Below are 23936 nucleotides of genomic sequence, written 5' to 3' on the forward strand. Positions count from 1 at the left end.
CCACCTATCACCTATATTCCGGTCGTGATTAACACCCCCGCCCCCCCCGCCCCGAACAGAATTGCCAAAAACGATTTGTAGGGGGAAAAAATCGCAGGTACGTGCATGCGCAGGTCACACATGCGCACTGCTGCCCGCGCAAGGCTTCATGGTCATTGTAGTCTTTCTCAGGGTAAACACAACGTATTTGACTGCTACTCTTGTCCGTTGGCAACCCTACCCGCCCTCCCCCGGGTCGGCCGGTCCGCAAGAATATTGTCAATATTAAACCAGTCCGCAGTGCCAACAATGTTGGGGACCCCTGGTCTATGTACTAGGTCTGCAAGATGCCTGACCTTGTCATCCAACATCACATGCTCTTACAACCATCTTCTGGTGCCGAGCCAATGTGAGATGCTTCCCGTGAAAACATCTCACTGCTCTCGAGTTGTAAAAAAATCATTTGTTTCTTTGTTTTGCAGTAAAGATAACCAATATGTCTCTTTTTATTGTGGGTGGGGTTTAAAAAATCAAGGGACGGCACTGTATACCGTATGAATAACACTTTTTGCGTGTGCCACCTTGGGCATGCATGCCATATGTTTGCCACCCCTGGTTTAAGGGTGTCTTCGCTCTGTGCCACAGGTCAGGAACGGTCAGCCGCTACGGAGCAGAGCCCGGGGGTCCCAGAGCCGGCTACGCCCGCAGAGCGGGCAGAAGGGAAGCCGGTGCAGAAGACGGCTGCACAGCTGAAGAAGGAGGAGCTGAAGCGGGAGAAGATGGAGAGGTTCCTGCAGAAGCAGGAGAAGTTGAAGGAGCAGCAGCTGAGGCAGCCCGAGGTGGGGAGGTAGTGGGTGCAAGGGGTTGGGTCAGGTCGTTGGATTGGGGTGGAGGAGGGTGGGTAAATAGGTGCTGGTATAGCGGGAATATGTTAACGGTTCAGGTCACAGACTTTTTGATAGAATCTTCTCCCCAGCTTATAAATCCCATGCTGACTTTTATTTTCATTTATGTATTTTCCCAGAAAAAGGCCAAGGGAGACAAGAAAGAAAAGAAGGATCTTGGAGTAACCACATATGACATTGCAACTCCCGCAGGAGAGAAGAAAGGTGAGGGTGGGGGTTCCCAGCGACCTGAGTTCAATTTGTTTGTATCCTTACCTTGTCTTTGTGTATCCCAAATGGCTCTGGTCCCCTGCTGTGCAGAGGGGGTGCCATGCTCTTCCAAGACTTTTCTCACCTGGGTTGACAGTGGACTATCATTGCCTGCACGTTGTCTTAACCTTCGCCTTGTCACGACATCCATAGCAGCAGCTCTGCCCGCTGTGTCAGTGGGGCCGTTGTTATTCCACGGTCGCTGTTCGTTCAGAAGGGGAGACAGTGGTGGTGTGAACACAGGCACATGCACAGACAGACACACGGACAGGCGTGCGTGCAGACACTCAGGCACCTACACAGACATGCATGGAGAGACGCTCAGACAGCACAATCCCCTTTCAGACTTTCACACAGCCTCGAGAGCACCTCTGCTTTACCAAAGGTGCTCAGTAGTTCCTGCAGCATCGGTGGGGTGAGAATTGGTTCAGGACCATCAGACATAGAGCAGAATTAGGCCATTGAGTCTGCTGCGCCATATGAACACGGCTGATGTGTTTTCCCTCTCCGGGGGAGTTTCACAACAACGATCCTGGGAGTGAAAGTGTTAATGTATTACTGGTACTGGAGATATAAGACTGAGGGGATCTCAGTGAAGCTGAGCAAATACTGAGCGGACTAGATCGAGTGGCTATGGAGAGGATGTTTCCTATGCTGGGGGGTGGGGGTGGTGGCGTCTAGGAGCAGAGGGCACAGCGTCAGAGTAAACTTCCTTTAGAACAGAGCTGAGGAGGAATTTATTTAGCCAGAGGGTAGTGAATTTGTAAAATTTATTGCCTCAGAATGCTGTGGAGGCCAAGACATTGGATATGCATACAGTGCCTATGAAAAGTATTCACCCCTCCTTGGAAGTTTTCATGTTTTATTGTTTTACAACATTGAATCACAGTGCATTTAATTTGGCTTTTTTGAGGCTGATCAACAGAAAAAAGACTCTTTCGTGTCAAAGTGGAAACAGATCTCTACAAAGTGATCTAAATTAATTACAAATATAAAACACAAAATAATTTGTTGCATAAGTATTCACCTCCTTGAAGTCAGTATTTAGTAGGTGCACCTCTTGGCAGCAATTACAGCCTTGAGTCTGTGTGGATAGATCTTTATCGGCTTAGCACATCTGGACACTGCAATTTAGATTATGAGGACACGCAGTCCTCTTTTATTGTCATTTAGTAATGTATGCATTAAGAAGTGATACAATATTCCTCCGGTGTGATATCACAGGACAGACCAAGACTGAAAAACTAATAAAAACCACAAAATTATAACATATAGTTACAACAGTGCAACAATACCATAACTTGATGAAGAACAGGCCATGGGCACAGTAAAAAAAGTTCAAAGTCTCTCGAATGTCCCACATCTCGCGCAGACGGGAGAAGGAAGAAAACTCTCCTTGCCATGCCCGACCACAGTCCGACTCTGATTCATCCGAAAACTTCGAGCCTCTGATCAGCCCTCCGACACCGAGCACCATCTCTTTCTGAATGTTTGGACCTCAGCCTTGGTCACCAGCAGCAGGCAAAGCCGGGGATTTTGGGGCCTTCCCTCCGGAAGATTCTCGATCGCACGATAACAGCGGCAGCGAACCGGCATTTCAGAGATTTCTCCAGAGGTTTCACGTCTGTCTCCATCAAATCAGAATTGTCCACGGCCCCTATTTAACAGATACGATATAATTTCACCGGAGAGCTGCGTCGCGCTGCCATCTTCTCCTCTTGCCTCCTATTTTTCCCCCATTCTTCCTTAGAAAACTGCTCAAGCTCTTTCAGATTGCATGGGCATCGTGAATAAGTAGCCCTTATCAAATTCAGCCACAAATCTTCAATTGGATTGAGATCTGGACTCTGACTTGGCTACCCCAGGATATTAACTTTGTTGTTTATAAGACATTCCTGTGTAGCCTTGGTTTTATGCTTGGGGTCATTGTCTCACTGGAATTGTTCTCCCAAGTCGCAGTTGTCTTGAAGACTACGTTAGGTTTTCGTCCAGGATTTCCCTGTATTTTGCTGCATTCTTTTTACCCCCTATCCCACAGCATGATGCAGCCATCACCATGTTTCTCGATAGAGATGGTGTGTCTTTGATCATTTGCGGTGTTTGGCTAACACCAAGCATAGTGTTTAGTCCGATGGCCAAAACACTCAATTTTGGTTTCATCAGACCATAGAACCTTCTTCCAGCTGACTTCAGAATCTCCTACATGCCTTCTGGCAAATTCTAGCTGAGATTTCATGTGAGTTTTTTCCCCACAGTGGCTTTCTCTTTGCCACTCTCCCATAAAGCTGTGACTGGTGAAGCACCCAGGCAACAGTTGTTGTGTGTGCAGTCTCTCCCTTCTCAGCCACTGAAGCTTGTAACTCACCAGAGTTGTCTTAGGTCTCTTATTGGCCTCCCTCACTCTGTCCCCTTCTTGCACGGTCACTCAGTTTTTGAGGACGGCCTGCTCTAGCAGATTTACAGCTGTGCCTTATTCTTTCCATTTCTTGATTATTGACTTAACTGTGCTTCATGGAATATTCAGTGACTTGGAAATTTTCTTGTATCCAGCCCCTGACTTGTGCTTTCAATAACCTTTTTGCAGAGTTGATTGGAGTGTTCTTTTGTTTTCATGGTGCAGTTTTTACCAGGATACTGACTCACCAGCAGTCGGACCTTCCAGATACAGGTGTATTTTCACTACTATCAATTGTATCACCTTGGCTGCACACAGATCTCCAAAAATAGATCTCCATGTAACTAATTATGTGATTTGTAAAAGCAATTGGCTGCACCAGCGATGATCTGCTGTGTCATATTACAGGGGTGGGCTGAATACTTATGCAATCAATTATTTTGTGTTTTATATTTGTAATTAATTTAGATCACTTTGTAGGTATGTTTTTACTTTGACATGAAAAAGTCTTTTTCTGTTGATCAGTGTCAAAAAAGCCACTGTGATTCAATGTTGTAAAACAATAAAACATGAAAACTTCCAAGGGGATTGAATACTACTTACAGGCACCGTATAAGGCAGAGGTTGATAGGTTCTGGTCATAAGGGTGGCAACGATTACGGGGAAAAGCAGAAAATGGAGTTAAGAGGGATAATGAACCAGTCATGATGGGATAGCGCAGCCATTTTGATGGGCTGGCTGGCCAGATTCTGCTCCTGTGTCTTAAGGTCCCGCAACCTCATTTTCCTGCCTTGATCCCGTCATCTTTGACACCCTTAGTAAACAGGACCCTTTCAACGTCCACAATGAGTTTTTGCAATATTTGTTCAGCTTTGTTTCTCCGCAGTCTTGCTGAGTGTTTCTGACTGATTGTCAGTGCTTGTAGTATCGCTGGCTTAGGATGCTGGAGCGTGCGATACTTAACCTAACGAGCTTCTCTGTCTGGGCCACAGATGTGACCTGCCCAATGCCAGATTCCTATAGCCCGCAGTATGTCGAAGCAGCCTGGTACTCCTGGTGGGAGAAGCAAGGATTCTTCAAACCTGAGTATGGGGTAAGTTTGGGTGGGTGGTCAGTATTGTCACTGTAGGCCACACAGCGTAGAAGTTGTATTGCCATATCTGTATCGGGCTCTGAACTGAGGTACAGCAGCAGAAACAGTGAATTTTGCGCTTCGATCTGGGCTTCCGATCGGACTTTGCACTTTGATCTAGGCTTTCGATCGGATGTCGGGCTTTGATTTTCAGTATTAACACAGGACTCTTCCCCTAATCTCCCCATCAGCGCTAGCCACATCCCACTGGGTGACTCCCTACCCCACCACCCATCCGCGATCTTCGCATCTGTCATCCTCCACCATGACTCATCTTCCTCTCTCATCAGATTCAGCCCTCTGCCACTCTCATCTGTCGGCTCCCAGCTTCTGCTATCATTCCCACTCTCTTGAATCCCCAACTGCCTGTCGTTAAAACCCCTTCTCACCACCCCTGCTGTCACCTAGATCCACCTATTGCTTGCCAACTGCTGTACCCCTTCTGCCTCCCAAGTAGGGGGATGAACATGCAGAGGATGGAGGGAAGTTGGCCTTGAATCAGCAGATGGGACAAGTTGAGTTTGCCAGTTAATTAGCCTGTTATAACTTCGTGGACTGAAGTTCAGGAAACCTGTTCAAAAATTATTAACCTTTTTAAAAGGACAGTTGAAAAGTAACATCATTTTTAAATAGTATTGTTATTGTAATGGTTTACTTTGCAAGTACTGATCTGCGCATCAGTTCCTGTGAGGAATTCAAAACGTTCCTACAGACCTGTAGCTGATGTTGAGCCAGTGTGGGACGTTTCATGTGAAACGATCTCACTGCTGTCGGGTTGTAAAAATCATCTGCTGCTTCACTCGACAGTAAAGATGCTCATTATGTGTCTTTTCATTATGGGTAGGGGTTAAGGAGTCGGGGGGGTGGTGTTGTATTACATGCCGTGTGCCAACAAATGTTTTTTGCTTGTGCCATCTTGGGCACACATGCCATGGGTTCCCCCCCCCCCCGGTATGCCCCCTAATCGAGGTAGTATCCTGGCAAACCTGTTCTGCGTCCTCTCAAAGGTCTATGCACTGCTCATTCAGCCTATTCATAACTGTGCTTTCTCATTGATTGTCTGCCCTGCCCTCAGCACAACCATTGCAAAGTTCCCGTCTCATCTTCCCCCCACTCCCCCTCAGATGGTGCAGTCTAGATCTTAACATTACTGGAGTTTTCATTGCCTCTGTTTCGAAGGTTTATTTTTATTGAACAATACATTTGATAATTTATTGTTATGGAGGAAAAGATGAGAAGTCTCGACCTGAAAAGTCGACTGTCCTTTTCCTTCTGCAGATGCTGCCTGACCCACTAAGTTCCTCCAGCGTTTTGGTTGTTGTTCTGGTTGGGTCAAATGGCCCTGTTCAAATGATGAATTTTACTGATGTGACAACATTTCATAGAATACAACGCGGGGCCTTCTGTTAGTTGGGATCAAGCATCCTAGCCAACTACCTGATACGAGCCAGGGCAGTACGGTATGAGAGCAACCTATTGACCTGGTAGTAGGCTTCCCCTCTCCGTGCAGCTAATGAATCCAAAGGAATGACAGAGACCGATACAGCATTGTAGGAGTTGCCTTTCAGCATTGAACTCAACATTAAGACTACCTTGGGGACTCCAGCTGCGGATCTTTTCTTGGGGTTTACTTTCGAAAACTTCCTCATGAGTCAGTAAGGCTGCAAGGCAGTGGAGGTTTGAGATTGGGTTCCTTCTCCGAGATGAGCTGTCAACCACAGCTGATGAGTCCCATCTGCCGGAACCGACAGGTTTTACCATGTCAGTAACCTGCCTTTACCCTTTCTGCTGTCAGTAGAAACAATTCGGGCAGGTGGGGCCCGTTGACATTGGACTGCAGGAGAAAGAAAACTCTGATTTTAAACCTCCGCTGCCTTGTGGCCATGCCCACCCATGGGAAAGGCTTTAGGAGTAAACCCCGAGGAAGAAATTCGGAGCCAGGGTCCCTAAGGCAGTTTGATGTTATTTACAACTTCACTCCGGCAACCTCTGCGATAACACTGGTGCTTGCCCTTCCCTTGGATTACATCGTTGACGTGGAGAGGGGGAACCTGCTGCGTGGGCAACCGCCGGTTCTTTGATCCCCTGGGGGCGACGGCTGCCTACGAGAAACATGCCTGCTGGGCTCAGCTAAGCCACACGTGAAGGCTAGGAGCTGGACTTGGTTGTCAGAGGCTATTTGAGACGCATGCCATTAGAGCATTCCCTACTAGCTCCTTCAGCTACTGCAACCTTAAGGAAGCAAATACATTGATTAATTAATAGCCAAGGAACAGTAATCTGGAATGCTCCTGTTGGAGGAAAATCCAGTTTCCAAAGGTGTGTTTTTTATGGAGTACACATTGGATTCTTGGAGGTGGAACAAAAAAAGACAATGCCTGGAAAGGATCAATAATGTTTCTTGGGGCTGTTTTTATCATCTTCAGGGTGCAGTTTAAGGTTAAGGTGACGGTGAGCGCAACGCTCTTCGAGATTGGGGCATTACGGATTTTGGAGTTCAATTCTGCCGCAGTCTGTAAGGAGTCCATGTGTTCTCCCTATGAAATACTTGGGTTTCCTCTTTGTGCTCAGGTTTACTCCCATGGTGGAAAGACATACCGGTTGCTGGGTTCATTGGTCACTGTAGAGGTTAGACTAGTGTTAAATAGGCGGATTGCTGGGTGGTGTGGCTCGTTGAGCTGGAAGGGGCTGTTCTCTAAACAAATACTTGATGGAAATGGTTTTTGGGTTCAGAAGCTGTAAAGCATGTTTTCTTTTTGGTTCCTGCAGCGCAGTATCTGCGAACCCAACCCGAGGGGCCTGTTCATGATCTGCATTCCTCCGCCAAATGTGACCGGCTCCCTCCACCTGGGCCACGCCCTGACCAACGCCATCCAGGACTCGCTCACCCGCTGGTAATGTGAACAGAAGGACCTGGAGCAGGAGTCGGCCATCTGGCCTGTCGAGCTTGTTCCACCATTCAATAAGATCGTGGCTAATCTGGCTGTGGACTCGACTCCACCTGCCTGTCTCTTCCCCATAACCCTTATCCCCTGCTATGCAAAGGTCTATCTAACTGTGTCTTAAGCATATGTAGTGAGTCTTTACTGTTCCCCTGGACAAATAATTCCTCAGATTTACTACTCTGTCGGAAAAGCAGTTCTTCCTCATCTCCATCTTAAATGTACTCCCCCGAATCTTGAGACGATGTGCCCTAGTTCTAGTTTCACCTACCGGTGTAAACAACTTCCTTGCTTTGATCTATCTATTTCATAATTTTATATGCTTCTATAAGATCACTCTCGTTGTTATGAATTCCAGCAAGTGATGCAATCTCTCATAGGCTAACTCCCTCACCTCCGGAATCAACCTATCGAGCCTCTTGAACGCTTCCAAAACCAGTCAATCTTTCCTCAAGTAAGGAGACCAAAGCTACACGCAACACTCCAGGTGCGGCCTCACCAGTGCCCCGTGCAGGTGCAGTATAACCTCCCTGCACTTAAATTTAATCTCTCTAGCAACGCAGGCCAATGTTCCATTTGCCTTCTGAATAACCTGTTGTACCTGAAAATCAATTTTTTGTGATTCGTACACAATCACTCCCAAGTCAATCTGCACAACAACGCACTGCAATCTTTCACTACTTAAACAGCAATCTGACCTTCTATCACAAACGAGAAAATCTGATGACACTGGAAACCCAAGCAACACAAACAAAATGCCGGAGGAACTCAGCAGGTCAGGCAGCATCTGTGGAAAAGAGTACAGTTGATATTTCAGGCCAAGACCCTTCAGTAGGACTAGTCTTGGCACAAAAGGTCGACCATACTCTTTTCCAGAGATGCTGCCTGGACTGCTGAGTTCCTCCATCATTTTGTGTGTGTTGCTTTGATCTTATCTGTTTTCCCTTCCAAACTGGATGACCTCACAATAACCAACATTGTACATCGTCTGCCAGGCCCTCGCCCTCTCACTTAACCTATCCATATCACTCTGCAGACTCTGCACCATTTGCTTTTCCACTCAATTTAGTGCCATCAGCAAACTTAGATACACTACACCCAGTGCCGTCTTCCAGATTGTTAATGTGTATCATAATTGTTAATTTAATGCCCCACAGTGATCCAGTCTCGCCTCTTCCCACACCACGCCCCCCCCCACCCCCCGGGCCTGCTGCTGCCGTCCAGCCAGGAAGTGCCTGGGATTGCTCTGGTTTTCTGGGGAAGGAATTGGGCCAGTTGATTGGCGTGTGATGGGCTGGCATTGGAACCCAGTCACTTTGAGTTCAACTCCAGACTGACTGATGGTTAAAGACCCGTCTGGGGTCAATATTGGGTCTTGCTCAAACCTGGATCTTCTGTGAACTGAGGGCTGTGACGCTGTGGTATTCGACACTTCCAGCAGGTCTCTCTGACTCTCTTCTCCCTCTCTCCTTTAACACCCTCACCTTCCCTTGGAAGTTTATTCACCCTTTGTTCCCCTGACTGGCACCACCTCCAGCTTGCCTTGCTTGGTCACTGTGGTCTCTGTCTCCTGAACACCCCTTTCCTATTCTACCTCCTCCCCCTACTTCTGTCTTTTACTTGCCCTGCTTTCCGCCGCCAACACCTATTCTCCCCTCTCTCTGCTCTCAGGGTCTGAAGACTGCCCTGATATTGGGCCCCTGCGATTGAAGTAAATCGCTTCCAACAACCGTAACTACCTTCCTTTATGTGACTGCAAGTGATGTCCGTTGTCTGTAGGACATTTAGCCAAAGTTGTACGCAAAATAACGGGGCCAGTAACTACAGGAACTACTTGTCAGCTTGCCTTGCAGTCAGTCTGGCAGTACGGAAACAGGCCCTTCAGCCCCAATGCTAACCCTCACACTGGGGGATGTTTACAGTGATCAATTGACCCCTCATCACTGGCACTGTAAATCGATTGTACGGGCTGTTCTGTCACAGTGTTACCCCACTGCCTTGCTCGTCTTGGTGTGCACGAGGAGACCCAGGCACATTTTGGACGGGGGGGAGTGGGTGCGGAACACACGTGGTCACAGGAAGAGTGTGCAAACTTCACACACGGACAGTGTTGGGAAATCAGGATTGAATCCAGGTCTCTGGTGCAGTGAGGCAGCAACTCTACTTGCTGGGTCACCCTACCACTCAGCTGATGTCTTGACGGTCCCGAGCGAGTCAGCCGCTCGGGTGGAAAATTACCACCCCCTGGGCGAACGATCTCTTCCCTCTGTTTTGAGAGGCATTGATTCATTTGCCACGAGACTGTGGCCAGGAGGAAGTTCCCCCCTCTCCCCCCGCCTGCTTGGTCTGCTGAAGGGTCTGGTACGCCAGGACATGACGGTGTTTCTGTCCCCGACCAGGCACCGGATGCGGGGAGAGACGACGCTGTGGAACCCCGGCTGTGACCACGCTGGCATCGCGACCCAGGTGGTGGTGGAGAAGCGGCTGTGGCGGGAGGCACGGAAGACTCGGCACGACCTGGGGCGCCAGCGGTTCGTGGAGGAGGTGTGGAAATGGAAGCACGAGTAAGTGCGGATCGATTCTCACTCCTGCTGCGTCTCTGGGAGTCGGACGGAAGTCTCCCTGCACCGGTCCAGAGATTTGACAGGTGCTGACTATCCAGAACAACACACACAAAATGCCTGAGAATCTCAACAGGTCAGGCAGCGTCCATGGAGTGGAATAAATGTTTTGGGCTGAGACCTTTCATCAGGACTGGAAAGGAAGGGAGGGGGGACTAAAGCCGGAATAAGAAGGTGGGGAGAGGGTGTAGGTGATGGGTGAGACCAGGTGAGGGGGAAGCTGGGTGTCTGGTGGAGTGAAAATCTGGGAGGGAAGCTGTGAGGGCTGAAGAGGGAATCTGATAGGAGAGGAGAATGGGCCATGGAAGGAAGGGAAGGAGGAGGGATACCAGAGGGAGGTGATGGCAGAGGAGATGAAGAAAAGGGGTAAGAGGGGAGCCAGAATGGGAATGAGAGAGAGAGAAAGGGGAAGGGTGAAGAAATTACTGGAAGTTAGAGAAGTCGATGTTCATGCCATCAGGTTGGAGGCTACCCAGATGGATTATGAGGGGTTACTCCTCCAAGCTGAGGGGGTATTGATGTCGTATAGGAGACAATCAGTAACAGGGAAGAAAGCACAAACCTGCACAGTGAAAAACTTTGCTTTGCATGCCCTCCATACAGATCATTTCATCACATCAGTACCCTGAGGGAGTACAAGGGAAAACAATAACAGAATGCAGAATAAAGTGTAACAGTTACAGAGAAAGTGCAGTGCAGATGACAGCAAGGCACAAGGCTGTAACAAGGGTGGTGAAGAGGCCACCTGATTGTACCACAGCTCTGCTCTGTAATTTTATAACTGAGTTAGCCGGGGAAGTCCCATGAGGAGGGACTCGGGCTGTTTGTATGGAGTGATGCCCGTCATACAGTGACTGACACTTTCTGTTCTCTCGTCTATCCCCTTTCCCTGCAGGAAGGGTGACCGCATTTACCACCAGTTGCGGAAGCTGGGATCGTCCATGGACTGGGACCGTGCCTGTTTCACCATGGACCCGGTAAGAATTGAGTGCTGGGGAAAGGTGGGCTGTTTGTGCCGAGGGGCACAGAGGCAGTGCCATTCCTTGCTTCCCTAAGCTGGAGAGACAATGCCCTTGGCATAGAATTCAGCGAGCTGTGAACGGTGTTTCAACCTGTGTGGAAAATTGACGGGTCTGCAGGTCCAGTGCTGCAATGTGCCCCAAGTCCCAAAAAGATTTTATCTAGGACTAGGTATCTCCTATCAATTGTAATAGGATTATTATTATCGGATGGATAGAGAAGCAGTGAAAAAGTTTGCTTTGAATGCCATCATTTCAAACAGCCAGTGAAACCTATTCAAAGTGTGTGCCCATGTTGGTGATAATCTTCTGAGTATTGTATGGTAATTCTGATCGAAGGTGATCAATGATTAATGAATTGGTAGCAATAGTTATGGACTTTTTTGAGGGGAAAAAAGGATGATTCCTGGTGTTTATTTACCGGTATTCATTGTTTTACGATTAGAAAAAGTATAACTCAGGCACTTTAATGTAAATGAAGCATTTTCTAAAACCTGTTCAAAAATCGTTAACATTAACCTTTTAAAACGACAATTCAAAAGTAAACACGAGGAAATCTGCAGATGCTGGAATTTCAAGCAACACACATAAAAATTGCTGGGGAACGCAGCAGGCCAGGCAGCATCTCTAGGAAGAGGTACAGTCGACGTTTCGGGCCAAGACCCTTCATCAGCACTAACTGAAAGAAGAGCTAGTAAGAGGCTTGAAAGTGGGACGGGGAGGGGGAGATCCGAAATGACAGGAGGTGACAGGAGTGGAGGGGATGGAGCCAAGAGCTGGACAGTTGATTGGCAAAAGGGATATGAGAGGATCATGGGACAGGAGGCCAAGGGAGAAAGAAAAGGGGGAGGGGGGAAGCCCAGAGGATGGGCAAGGGGTATAGTGAGAGGGACAGAGGGATATATATATATATATATAATAAATAAGTAACGGACGGGGTACAAGGGGGAGGAGGGGCATTAACGGAAGTTAGAGAGTAACTTCTGTGACATAATTTCCAAGTGGCTTTTTTATCGTAACATCCAAATACTGATGCACACATCACGTCTGTGAGGATTTCAGAGCGCATCATCCAACATCATGTGTTTTTGCAACTGTCCAGCTGATGCCAAGCAGGCGTGAGACGTTTCCTGTGAAAGCATCACGCTGCCCTCAGGCTGCAGAAAGTCATTTGCTGCTTCACCTGTCAGTAAAGGTGATCATTGTGCATGTCTTTATTCGGGATGGCAGCACGGTAGCGTAGCAGTTAGTTGACCTGTTTACATTGTCAATGATGACGATCTGGGTTCAATCCTCACCACTCTCTGTAAGGAGTTCAGCCTGTGACTGCATGGGTTTCCTCTGGGTGCTCTGGTTTCCTCCCTCATTCCAAAGCGGGCAGGGGTTCCCAATCTGGGGTCCACAGACCCCTCGGTTAATGGTAGGGGCCCATGGCTTAAAAAAGCCTGGGAACCCTTGGTTTGGGGTTAGCGAACTGTGGGGGTGGGGGGCTATGTTGGTTCCAGAAGTGTGGTGACATTTGTGGGCAGCCCAACCCAATCTTCGTTGACTTGATTTAAAGGCCCCATTTCACTGTGTGTTTCACTGTGACTAATAAAGCCAATATTTAATCTCTTTAAATAATATTGAGGGGGCGACACTCTGTGTCGCGAATTATCAATACATTTTACGAGTGCCATCTTGGGCTGGTTTGCCATCCCTGACTTTGAAACGTCAGTATATTGTGGCATTGCAAGGGAAAAGCAAACACAGATGCAGAGAAAGTGTGGTGCAGGCAGGTAATAAGGGGCAAGGGCCAAGATGAGGTCACCTTTATTATGCAGGAGGTCCATTTAACAGTCTGATAACAGTCAGACAGAAGCTGTTCCTCGCCTGGTAGTCCGTGCTTTCAGGCTTCAGCGTCTCTGCTGCAAAGTTAATCCTATTGCCCAGCACTTGGTCCACATCTCTTGATGAGGCTTATTTGATCTGATATTTAGTTTTAAACATGTTGTTTGTACCCATTGAGTCATGGAGGATTAAGTTATCTGACACAGGTTGCTGCGTGTGCTGTGGAAGATTTGACGACCTCTCCTCTCCAGCCTTCCTGGGGGGCTTTGGATAACCCCACCCCCTTTGCTCCTGTCCCTACCCCAACTCATCTCAGTAGAAGGTCAGCTCCCCCACCCCGACTCCAGTGCTGGATCTCAGCCTTCTCTGGCGTTGAATCAATCAGATCTAAACTCTGAATTATACAGCAGGGAGAAAGGAGGCGCTTTGACCCATTGAGTCCCTGCTGGACGACAAGTACCCATTCACACTGATTCCATTTATTCTCCCCATGCACACACCCCACCCATTCCCGTGCACCCACGCTCACCCCCCCATTCAGAAACGCGCCCTCCTTCACATACATGATCTCTCCCCACATGCACACACCTCTCCCCCCCGCCTCACACACTGGCACCACCACCACCCCCCCTGCCCCCAACGCACACCCCGAGCATTTACAGTGGCCGATTGACTGACCCTCCTGCAGGTCTCTGCGAGGTGGGAGGAAACCAGAGCACCTGGGGAAACCCACGCAGTAACAGTGAGAGCATACAGACTCTGGACAAACAGTGCTCCAGATTGGGACTGAAATTGGTGACAGACAGTGTCTGAGGTTGGGATGGAAACTGGTGATAGACAGCGTCTGAGGTTGGGATGGAAACCGGTGAGACAGCGTCTGAGGGTGGGATGGAAACCAGTGAGACAGCGTCTGAGGTTGGGATGGAAACCGGTGAGACAGCGTCTGAGGGTGGGATGGAAACCGGTGATAGACAGTGTCTGAGGTTGGGATGGAAACCGGTGATAGACAGTGTCTGAGGGTGGGATCGAAACCGGTGAGACAGCGTCTGAGGGTGGGATGGAAACCGGTGAGACAGCGTCTGAGGTTGGGATCGAAACCGGTGAGACAGCGTCTGAGGTTGGGATGGAAACCGGTGAGACAGCGTCTGAGGTTGGGATCGAAACCGGTGAGACAGCGTCTGAGGGTGGGATGGAAACCGGTGAGACAGCGTCTGAGGTTGGGATCGAAACCGGTGAGACAGCGTCTGAGGTTGGGATGGAAACCGGTGAGACAGCGTCTGAGGTTGGGATGGAAACCGGTGAGACAGCGTCTGAGGTTGGGATCGAAACCGGTGAGACAGCGTCTGAGGGTGGGATGGAAACCGGTGAGACAGCGTCTGAGGTTGGGATCGAAACCGGTGAGACAGCGTCTGAGGTTGGGATGGAAACCGGTGAGACAGCGTCTGAGGTTGGGATGGAAACCGGTGAGACAGCGTCTGAGGTTGGGATGGAAACCGGTGAGACAGCGTCTGAGGTTGGGATGGAAACCAGTGACCTGTAGCCACAAGGTGGTGAGTCTATCCACTGCACCACCCTCACATCGGTGATGCTAAAGCACCCGTGTCTCTCTTTTTCTCCTCCTCTCTAAGAAACTCTCGGCTGCAGTCGAGGAGGCCTTCGTCAGACTACACGATGACGGCGTGATCTACCGTAGCACCAGACTGGTCAACTGGTCCTGCACGCTGAACTCCGCCATCTCTGACATTGAGGTACCAGGGGAGAGTGTGGGAGGTTGGATTGGTGGTTACAGTTCTCTGCCCTGCGCCACGTGCTCAGAAATTCTCTTGACTGCCCAGGCTGCTGGTTCGGCCCAAACCGAAATGCTGTGGCTCCTGGCCGGGTGTTGCACAGTTTTGGCTTGGGCACCGCAGCCAAACGATTAACTTGCCCTGTTGTCCGGCTGACTTGGAAATTTAGCGGGGTTCGAATTCTGCACTGAGACTATCTCCTGGAGTCTGACCTGTTGAAATGAGGGCTCATTTAGCACTGTGCAACATGCACACTAAATGTGGGAGGAACAATCTTCTTACATTGTAGAAAGAGGCCATTCGACTCATTGAGTATATGCTGGCTCACAGGCTGATCCCAAGAGTCCCTGAATTCTCCTGACGTCTGCACTCTTGGCGTACTCCCGTCGACTCTCCCCGGGTTCGAGCACATACCTACACATTTCTCCCTCTGTTATCAGAACAAGGGAATCACCTGTGATGAGGAGAGACCAAGTGGGTCAGTTACCAGCGTCTTGAGCTACTGTGTGTGGTGTGGTGTGGTGTGTGTGTGTGTGTGTGTGTGTGTGTAACATGTTACACTAGCAAAGGCTGTGGACCTGGCCAAAGGGCCACAGTAATATGAATCAGATGAGGACCAAACCCCTGCAGGGGCGGGAATGGCCAATTCTAAAGCGGACAGACTGAGTTACAGTGGGAGGGTTTGGCATCGGGTCCTGCAGGTTACGAAGAGCTCTTATTCCCTGCCAGGTCGATAAGAAGGAGCTGACGGGTCGGACTCTCCTCCCCGTGCCTAACTATGCAGACAAAGTGGAGTTTGGCGTTCTCGTCTCCTTTGCCTACAAGCTGGAGGGATCGGGTGAGTCCTTGGGGAGCCTGCCGCTACGACTAAAGAGCACAGTTCCACATCATGTTTGGCCGCTCAGTTATCACCGGCATTGACTGCCACAGCTTTGGCATTACCCCTTAGAGCTTTGGAGCTATCCAGATTCAAATAGAGGCCATTCGGCCCTTCAATTTGATGCTGATGTCGGTCCCATTAATCTGCTCTTTGTGCTCTATGGTCTAATTATACAGTAGAGTACAGAGCCTTCAGCACATGGTGTAAATCTACTCCACAGTCAATCTAACCCTTGCCTCCCACAAAGCACTCTTATTTTTTTATCATTCATGTGTCTAAGAGACCCTTAAATGTCCCTAATGTTTCTGCCTCTACCACCACGCTGGCAACACGTTCCACACACCCAGCGTGCTCTGTGTAAATAATTCCTGCTTCTGACATCCCGCCCCCCCTCCACCCCATACTTTCCTCCCAAATTTTCTAAAGGTTATGCCCTTGTATTAGCCATTTCTGTCCTGAGGAAAATGGTGCTGGCTGTCCACTTTATGCTTCTAATCATGTTTATACCTCTATCAAGTAATCTCTCACTCTGCTTCGTTCCAAAGAGAAAAGCCCTAGCTTCCTCCCCTTTGAAAAGACCCAGTGCACAGAATGTCTCCTCATAAGACAGGCTCTCCAATCCAGACAGCATCCTGGTAATTCTGCTCCGCACTCTCTCTAAAGTTTCCTCATACTTTCTATATGAGGTGACCAGAACTGAACACAATACTCTTCCTTCAGTTAGTCCTGACGAAGGGTCTCGGCCTGAAACGTCGACTGCGCCTCTTCCTATAGATGCTGCTTGGCCTGCTGCGTTCACCAGCAACTTTGATGTATGTTGCTTGAATTTCCAGTATCTGCAGAATTCCTGTTGTTTACAATACTCCAAGTGCGGATTAACCTGAGTTTTATGGAGCTGCAACATTATAGAGCCGCTCTTGATCCAGCAATCGTCAACGGTTGAAGACCAGCACCTCACACATCTTCTCAAACCCCCAGATCACCTTGCATGGCAGATCTGAGGGACCCATGGATGTGGATCCCACGATCCCGCTGTTCCTCCACACCGCTAAGAATCCCGACAATCACCTCGTACCTGCCTTCAAGATGTTTATTGTGTTGGCCGTGTAGTGATGGAGCTGGTAGAGCCACTGCTTGGCAGTGTCGGAGACCTGGGTTCAATCCCAACCTGTGGCGCTGCTGGGCGTGGGCTCAGCGGTGAACATTTGTCCGTGAGTAACTCCCCTTCTCCCTCTCCTTCGCAGATGAGGAGGTGGTGGTGGCCACCACGCGTATCGAGACCATGCTGGGAGACACTGCTGTGGCTGTCCATCCCCAGGATCCGAGATACCAGGTAAACATGCCCCTCCCAAACACACGGGCCATGCCATCCAATCATGTTTGTTAATCTACATTCCAGCATCTGCAGTCTCTCGTGTCTCTTCATTCACCGCTCCTCGGTTGTACAAAACCTCTCATCACTGGATTGAAATTGGGATTGATTTATTATTTATTGTAGAGAAGTGCAGTGCAAGGAAATGAGAGTACAAGATCATAACAAGGTAGATTGTGAGAATAAAACACCATCTGATCAAACCAGGCTCTCCTTCCCAGCGAAAGGGAATTAAAGGCTAGAGGGCATAGGTTTTGAAATCAGAAGATTTCAAAGGGAAAAGTTATATAATTGGTATTGGTATTGATTTATGTTAGATTGTGTGTTATGGTTGAAGAAAAGGTGGCTAGAGTTGCTCAGCACTTTCGTGCAAGGGTGTTTATTACTTCAATGGGTTCAAAGGTCACTTATTGTCAAAGTATACAACTCTGAGATTCTTCTTCTCCAGATGGCCATGAAAATAAGAAAAAAAAAACGGGAACCCAATTGTCAAACCCCCAAATCCCCCACATGAAATGCAACTGGAATATTGGCCCCCAAATACTCCTGTCCCCACACAAAAAACTAACAAAAACGCAACAAGAACATTCACCACCACCGCCCCCCCGAGATGGCTCCCTGCATTAAATGCAAAAAGAACATTTGCCTCCTAATTTCCTCTCTCGACCAATAAAGAACAAATGGAACATGAACATCATCCTGCTCCCCCCCCCAACAAACCGCAGCAAGATTATTGACCCCCAAATCCCCTCCTCCCCACCAAAAACTGCGAAAGAATGGGCAAAAGCATAGAAAACTGAAAAAGAGTCCATAGACCATAATCCAAATCCATATCCACAAACGCAGAAAAGCCTCGGTACTTACTTACTGCCTGTTTCCACTGGTGTTCAGAGCAGCAGTGAAGGTCCTCTATCTCTGGTGGTGTACCGGGTTTCCTTCATCATGTCAGCAGCTTCCCCTTGGTTTTCACTGCAGTCAGTCATGCAAGTCCCAGGTGGAGACTCAGGAATACCATCACACTCAGATGTAGAGGAATCTTCATAGCTGTTTCTGAAACAATTTTTTGATCAGTTATGATTGTTAGCTCTGAGCTGAACCCCTGAGCCTGGAGGACTGGTGGATCACTCTTCGTCTGGCCTCTACCCAGTGTAAAAGCTCTGGGGAAAGTGTGGAGCAACACACACAAAACGCTGGAGGAGATCAGCCTGTCAGGCAGCATCTATGGAAATGAATAAACACTTGATGTTTTGGGCTGAGACCATTCTCCAGGACTGGAAAGGAAGGGGGAAGATACCAAAATAAGAAGGTGGGGGGGGGTGGGTGGGAAGGAGGACCAGCTGGAAGGTGACAGGTGAAGACAGGTGGATTGGGAGGGGATGAAGGAAGAAGCTGGGAGGTGAAAGGTCGAGAAGGCAAAGGGCTGGAGAAGAAGGAGTCTGATAGGAGAGGAGTGTGGACCCTGTGAGAAAGGGAAGTGGGAGGTGATAGGCAGGTGAGTGGCCTCATTGAGGCAGAAGAGGTTGTCATAGACCGACATTTAAACAATAAAGTGGCAGACTGTGAGGCCAAGGGTCCATGCTGTAGTACGAGAGGCCTGTTGAAGAGCGGGAGTCTTCTGTCTCCTTACTTCAAAATGTGTCTGAGGATTTTCACCTTGTCATGGTGGAAAGGCTTCTCGAGTTCACGAGATCCCGAGATCAATGTCTGGTGCGTAGCTGCTGGTGGGGACACCCGTGGCAGTCAGCTCAAGGCGTGGTTCCACACAGAGCGATCCGACCAGGACCTCGGCCGTGGAGCTGGTGGAAGGTGATGACACATCACAGTGGCAGAGGAAAGCTGCAGCATTGAAGGGTCCCCAGTCGTCTTGCGACCCCGACCCCAATCTGTCACGATCTGTCTGGTGGCCGCCTGTGCGTCAGCTTCCCCGTGTAAAACAAGGTCACATTCAGACGTTCTCCATTAAGGGCAACCCCTAAGGAGAAGATCACACTCGATCCGAGTGATCGCACGACCTGTAGGACTTCAAGCTGAGCAGGAAAGTACAAGGAATGTCTGAGGGTTGCTGAGAGAACAGAGGTGATATATGCTACCAGGAAAAATGAGCAATTACAGCACATTTCTGCAGAGAAAAACTAAAATGCAAGGAGGTGTGGTAGATTGAACTGAGCGCTTGGAAGTGTAGAAGTGTCGAATTGTTATGGAATTGCAGTAAGCTTCATTATGTGACAATAAAAAAAAATGCCAAAATGCTATGTAACTTTTGTCTATGCTTATAAGTTTGTGAAGAAACCGCTTGACAGCTAAAACTTTGACAAACTTCTGTTGATGTGTGGTGGAGAGTTTAATGGCTGGCTGCATCACAGCCTGGTATGGAAGCACCAATGCCCTTGAGCAGAAAATCATTCAACAAGTAGTGGATACGATCCAGTCCATCACAGGTAAAGCTCTCCCTATCACTGAGCACGTCTACAGAGAGCACTGTCGCAGGAAATCTGCATCCATCATCAGGGACCCCCACCACCCAGGTCATGCTCTCTTCTGGCGACATCCATCTGGAAGAAGGGACAGGGACCTCAGGACTCACACCTCCAGGTTCAGGAACAGTTATCACCCCTCTTCCAACAGGCTTTTGAACCAGAGGGGGATAACTTCACTCAAATTCACTTCCCCATCGCTGAACTGTTCCCTCAACTCAAGGACTCTCTTTCAAGAACGCTTCATTTCATGTTTTTGATATTTCTTGTTTATTTATTTATTCCCATTATGATGATTATTTCTTTTGTATTTGCGTTTGTTGTCTTTTTCACGCTGGTTGTACAGCCTGATGGGTGCTGTCTTTCATTGATTCTATTATGGCCTTTGGATTTACAGAAAAGGATGCCCACACGAAAGGGAATCTCAGGGTTGTATATGGTGACATCCATGTACTGATAATAAATTTACTTTGAACTTGAACTGTGAAATGGTCATATTCCATAGAAAGAGAAGCTGTGGTCCTATTTGGAGGAACAGGGAACCTTTGACTCTAACCCTTCTGGTTACAATGTCAGTACATTTTTACTGAAGTCCTGATTAATTTTTCTTTCCTCTTTCCAGAACCTGGGAGGAAAGTTTGCTCTGCATCCTTTCTGTGACCGGAAATTGCCCATTGTCTTTGACGAGTTTGTGGACATGAACTTTGGGACTGGTAAGATGGCCGATGGTGGTTTTGATGTAATTTTTCCCATTGTCCTGTTGGAAAGAGTGGTTTCCATATCTGTGGTGAATTTCCCAATCTCTGGATATCCCAACCTGGGGTCCAAAAGAGCACAAGACACAGGAGCAGAATGAGGCCATTCAGCCCGTCGAGTCTGCTCCGCCATTCAATCACGGCTGATACCCCTTTTTTCCCTTCCTCAGCCCCACCCTCTGGTCTTCTTCTCCTTCTTGATGCCATGGCTAATCAAGAACCTATCAATCTTTGCCTTAAGTACACCTAACGACTTGGCGTCCACAGATGCCCGTGGTAACAAATTCCACAAATTCACCACCCTCGAGCTACAGAAATTTCTCTGCATCTCTATTTTGACAGGGCGCCCCTCCATCCTGAGGCTGTGGCCTCTTGTTCTCGACTCACCCACCACTGGAAACATCCTTTCCTCATCTCCTCTGTCTGGGGCTTTCAACATTCAAAAGGTTTCAATGAGATCCCCCCCCCACCCCAATTCTTCTACGCTCCAGTGAGTACAGGCCCAGAGCCATCAAACGTTCCTCATATGATAACCCTTTCATTCCTGGAATCGTCCTTGTCAATCTCCTCCGGATCCTCTCAGATGCCAGCACATCTTTTCTTAGATAAGGAACCCAAAACTGTTCACAATACTCAAGGTGAAACCTCGCCATTGCCTTATAAAGCCTCAGCACCACGTCCCTGCTCTTATATTCTAAGCCTCTTGAAATGAATGCTAACATTGCATTTGCCTTCCTCACCACCGTCTCAACGTGCAAGTTAACCTTTAGGATGGTCTGCACAAGGTCTCCCAAATTCCTTTGCATCTCAGATTTTTGAATTTTCTCCCCAGTTAGAAAATAGTCTGCACATTTATTTCTTCTACCAAAGTGCATGGCCATGCTTTTTCCAACATTGTATTTAATTTGCCACTTTGTTGTCCATTCTCCTAATCTGTCTTAAGTCCTTCTGCAGCCTACGTGTTCCCTCAACACTACCTGCTCCTCCACCAATCTTTGTATCATCTGCAAACTTGGAAGCAAAGTCATCTATTCTATCATCCAAACCATTTATATACTGTACAGCATAAAAAGAAGTGGTGCCAACATTGACCTCTGCGGAACACCACTGGTCACTGGAAGCCAACCAGAAAAAGACCCTTTTATTCCCACTTGTTGCCTTCTCCCAATCAGCCAATGCTCTATAACTTTCCTGTAATAGCATGGGCTCCTAATGTGGTAAGTAGCCTCATGTGTGGTATCTTGTTAATGACCTTTTGAAAATTCAAATATACAACATCCAGTGCATCCCCTTTATCTAACCTACTTGTAATCTCTTGCTGAATGGTGTTGGTCCATGGCATAAGAACAGTTGGGAATCCCGACTGTAGAGGAACATCGAACATAGAACTTTACAGCACAGTAGGGGCCCTTCGATCCGCAATGTTGTGCTGACCTTTTAACCTACTATAAGGTCAATCTAACCCGTCCCTCCCCCATAGCTCTCCACTTTTCTTTCATCTACGTGTGTATCTAGGAGTCTCACTCATGTTCCTAATGTGTCTGTCTACCAGCATCCCGGCAGTGTGTTCCACACACCTACAACTTGCCATGTAAAACACCTACCTCTGACATCCCCCCCACCCCCAGCCCCATACCTTGCACCTTACAGTTATGCCCTCTCATATCAACCATTTCTGCCCTGGCTAAAGGGCGCTGGCTATTACCCAGGAGACTCTTATCAACCTGGGTGGTGGTGTGGAGATGTGTCTCCAGTAAAGGAGTTACAAGGCGCCTCTTCCCTCCACTAACCTGCAGGTCACCCTGCTTAGCCCCCAGATCAGGGTCACGTGTGGCCGTGGGAGCAGGAGGTGGATGGTCCTATGAGCATCCGGTGCACAACACAAGTCCTGGTTACGCGACCACTGACGCCAGGCAGGCAATCTCTGAAGAGTATTGATAATGGCTCGGGTCGCCCATCTTGTAAAGACACTGCCCAGAAGAAGGCAATGGCCTTCTGTAGAACCACTTCTGCAGAAAAATTTGCCAAGAACAATCATGGTCATGGAAAGACTATGATCACCCACGTCATAAGACAAGGTGCACAATGATAATGATGGTGACGACTGTAGGAAACTGACTCTATCTGTCCTGTATATACCTCTAATAATTTTAATTTATTTAATCCTAATTTTGTTTTTAATCATAATTTTTTCTTTGTAACACTTTTTATGCCTTGCATTGTGCTGTTGCTGCAATTTCATGGCATCTGTAGGTGACAGTAAATCTGTTTCTGATTCTGGATTGTATGTGCCTCTCAGGACAACTCTCAGCTTCCTTCAGTAGGGGGAACACCCTTTCTCTGCTTTGAAATAGCCCCACGTGATTTTACTTTTTAAACCGGGTACCAATGTAGATGTGCAGCCCTGGATCGTGTGTTCGAGTCTCTGGAGTGGAAATTGAACCCACGTCCAATGATCCAGCCCATCCCGTTTCTCCTGATAACTCAAGCCCTCCAGAGCAGAGGGATCTGAGTGTGATTGAGTGATACTGAGGCAGAGGAGCTCTGAACTCTGTTCCCTGTTATCCGCTCCTTCAGGTGCTGTTAAAATCACTCCTGCTCACGACCAGAATGACTATGAAGTAGGAATGAGGCATCAGCTTGAGTTCATCAACATCATGGACGACAATGGCTATCTCATCAATGTTCCTGAGCCTTTCCTGGTAAGCATTGAGCTATATTCCGAACACCACCAACCTTTGTGACGTCTGACCCGCAAAGAGCAGGGGTCCCAGTACAGAACCCTGCAGAACACCACTGCTCACAAACCCCCAGGCAGAATGCACACCATCTACTACAACCTCCTGCCCTTTATGGGCAAGCCGATTGTGAATCCACACAGCCAGTCTCTCTGGATCCTGTCTCTCCTGATTTTCTGAATGACCCTACCATGGAGACCCTTGTCCATCACCTCACTAAAATCCACATTCACCACATCCGCTGCTCTGCCTTCATCAATCTGATTTGTCACTTCCTCAAGGAATTCAGTCTGTCTCCTGAGGCCCGACCTGCGGTTTACAAAGTCACGTCGACTATCCCTAATCAGGCAATGCGCTAACCACTATGCTACAGTGTTGCTCTGTTCGTAGTGGTGAGCAGTGTTCTTCCTGTGAAGTGGTGTGCTCCCATCTCAGTAAACTTAGCCTGTTGGCCTGGAGATTGGGAGAAGGCATCAGGCACTCCCTGGGCAGAGACGTCGTGGTTAAAACTCCCTCCACACTGTTCTATCGAAGACTATCTTAGAGCAGGTACATCACAGGTTAGATGTAGAATAAAGCTCCCTCTGCAATGATCACTCCAGCTCGGGGCAAGGATAACACAACTTAGACCTGCAGTGAAACAGCTTCTATGCTGCCCTGTCTCACACGCAAACCAGGGCAGGGACAGCACAGGTTAGATGCAGTGTAGAACTCCCTCTGCACTGTCCCATCACACACACCAGAATGGGACGGCACAAACTTCACAGCAAAGCTCCCTCTACGCTGACCAGTCAAACACTCCCAGAGTAGGAATAGGTTTTAAAGTTGCGACACAGATCTCCTAGGCACACCCCTTTT

The 23936-nt window shown here is 48.4% G+C and overlaps 1 protein-coding gene across 2 annotated transcripts in view; it reads left to right on the plus strand.

Annotated features, from left to right (window-relative positions):
- The window catches only part of vars1 (valyl-tRNA synthetase 1), an 88392-nt gene that overhangs the window by 17641 nt on the left and 46815 nt on the right, over positions 1–23936 (plus strand). For both annotated transcript variants that reach the window (XM_063048041.1, XM_063048042.1), the window contains exons 5-15: positions 625–818; positions 1004–1088; positions 4521–4621; positions 7430–7554; positions 10002–10166; positions 11119–11200; positions 14701–14820; positions 15589–15697; positions 16984–17072; positions 20208–20298; positions 22918–23042. In XM_063048041.1, coding sequence (XP_062904111.1) covers positions 625–818; positions 1004–1088; positions 4521–4621; positions 7430–7554; positions 10002–10166; positions 11119–11200; positions 14701–14820; positions 15589–15697; positions 16984–17072; positions 20208–20298; positions 22918–23042 — 1286 coding nt within the window. The remainder of the gene's footprint in view (positions 1–624; positions 819–1003; positions 1089–4520; positions 4622–7429; positions 7555–10001; positions 10167–11118; positions 11201–14700; positions 14821–15588; positions 15698–16983; positions 17073–20207; positions 20299–22917; positions 23043–23936) is intronic.

Source organism: Mobula hypostoma, chromosome 5 (assembly GCF_963921235.1).
Source record: "Mobula hypostoma chromosome 5, sMobHyp1.1, whole genome shotgun sequence".
NCBI classification, from domain to species: domain Eukaryota; kingdom Metazoa; phylum Chordata; class Chondrichthyes; order Myliobatiformes; family Myliobatidae; genus Mobula; species Mobula hypostoma.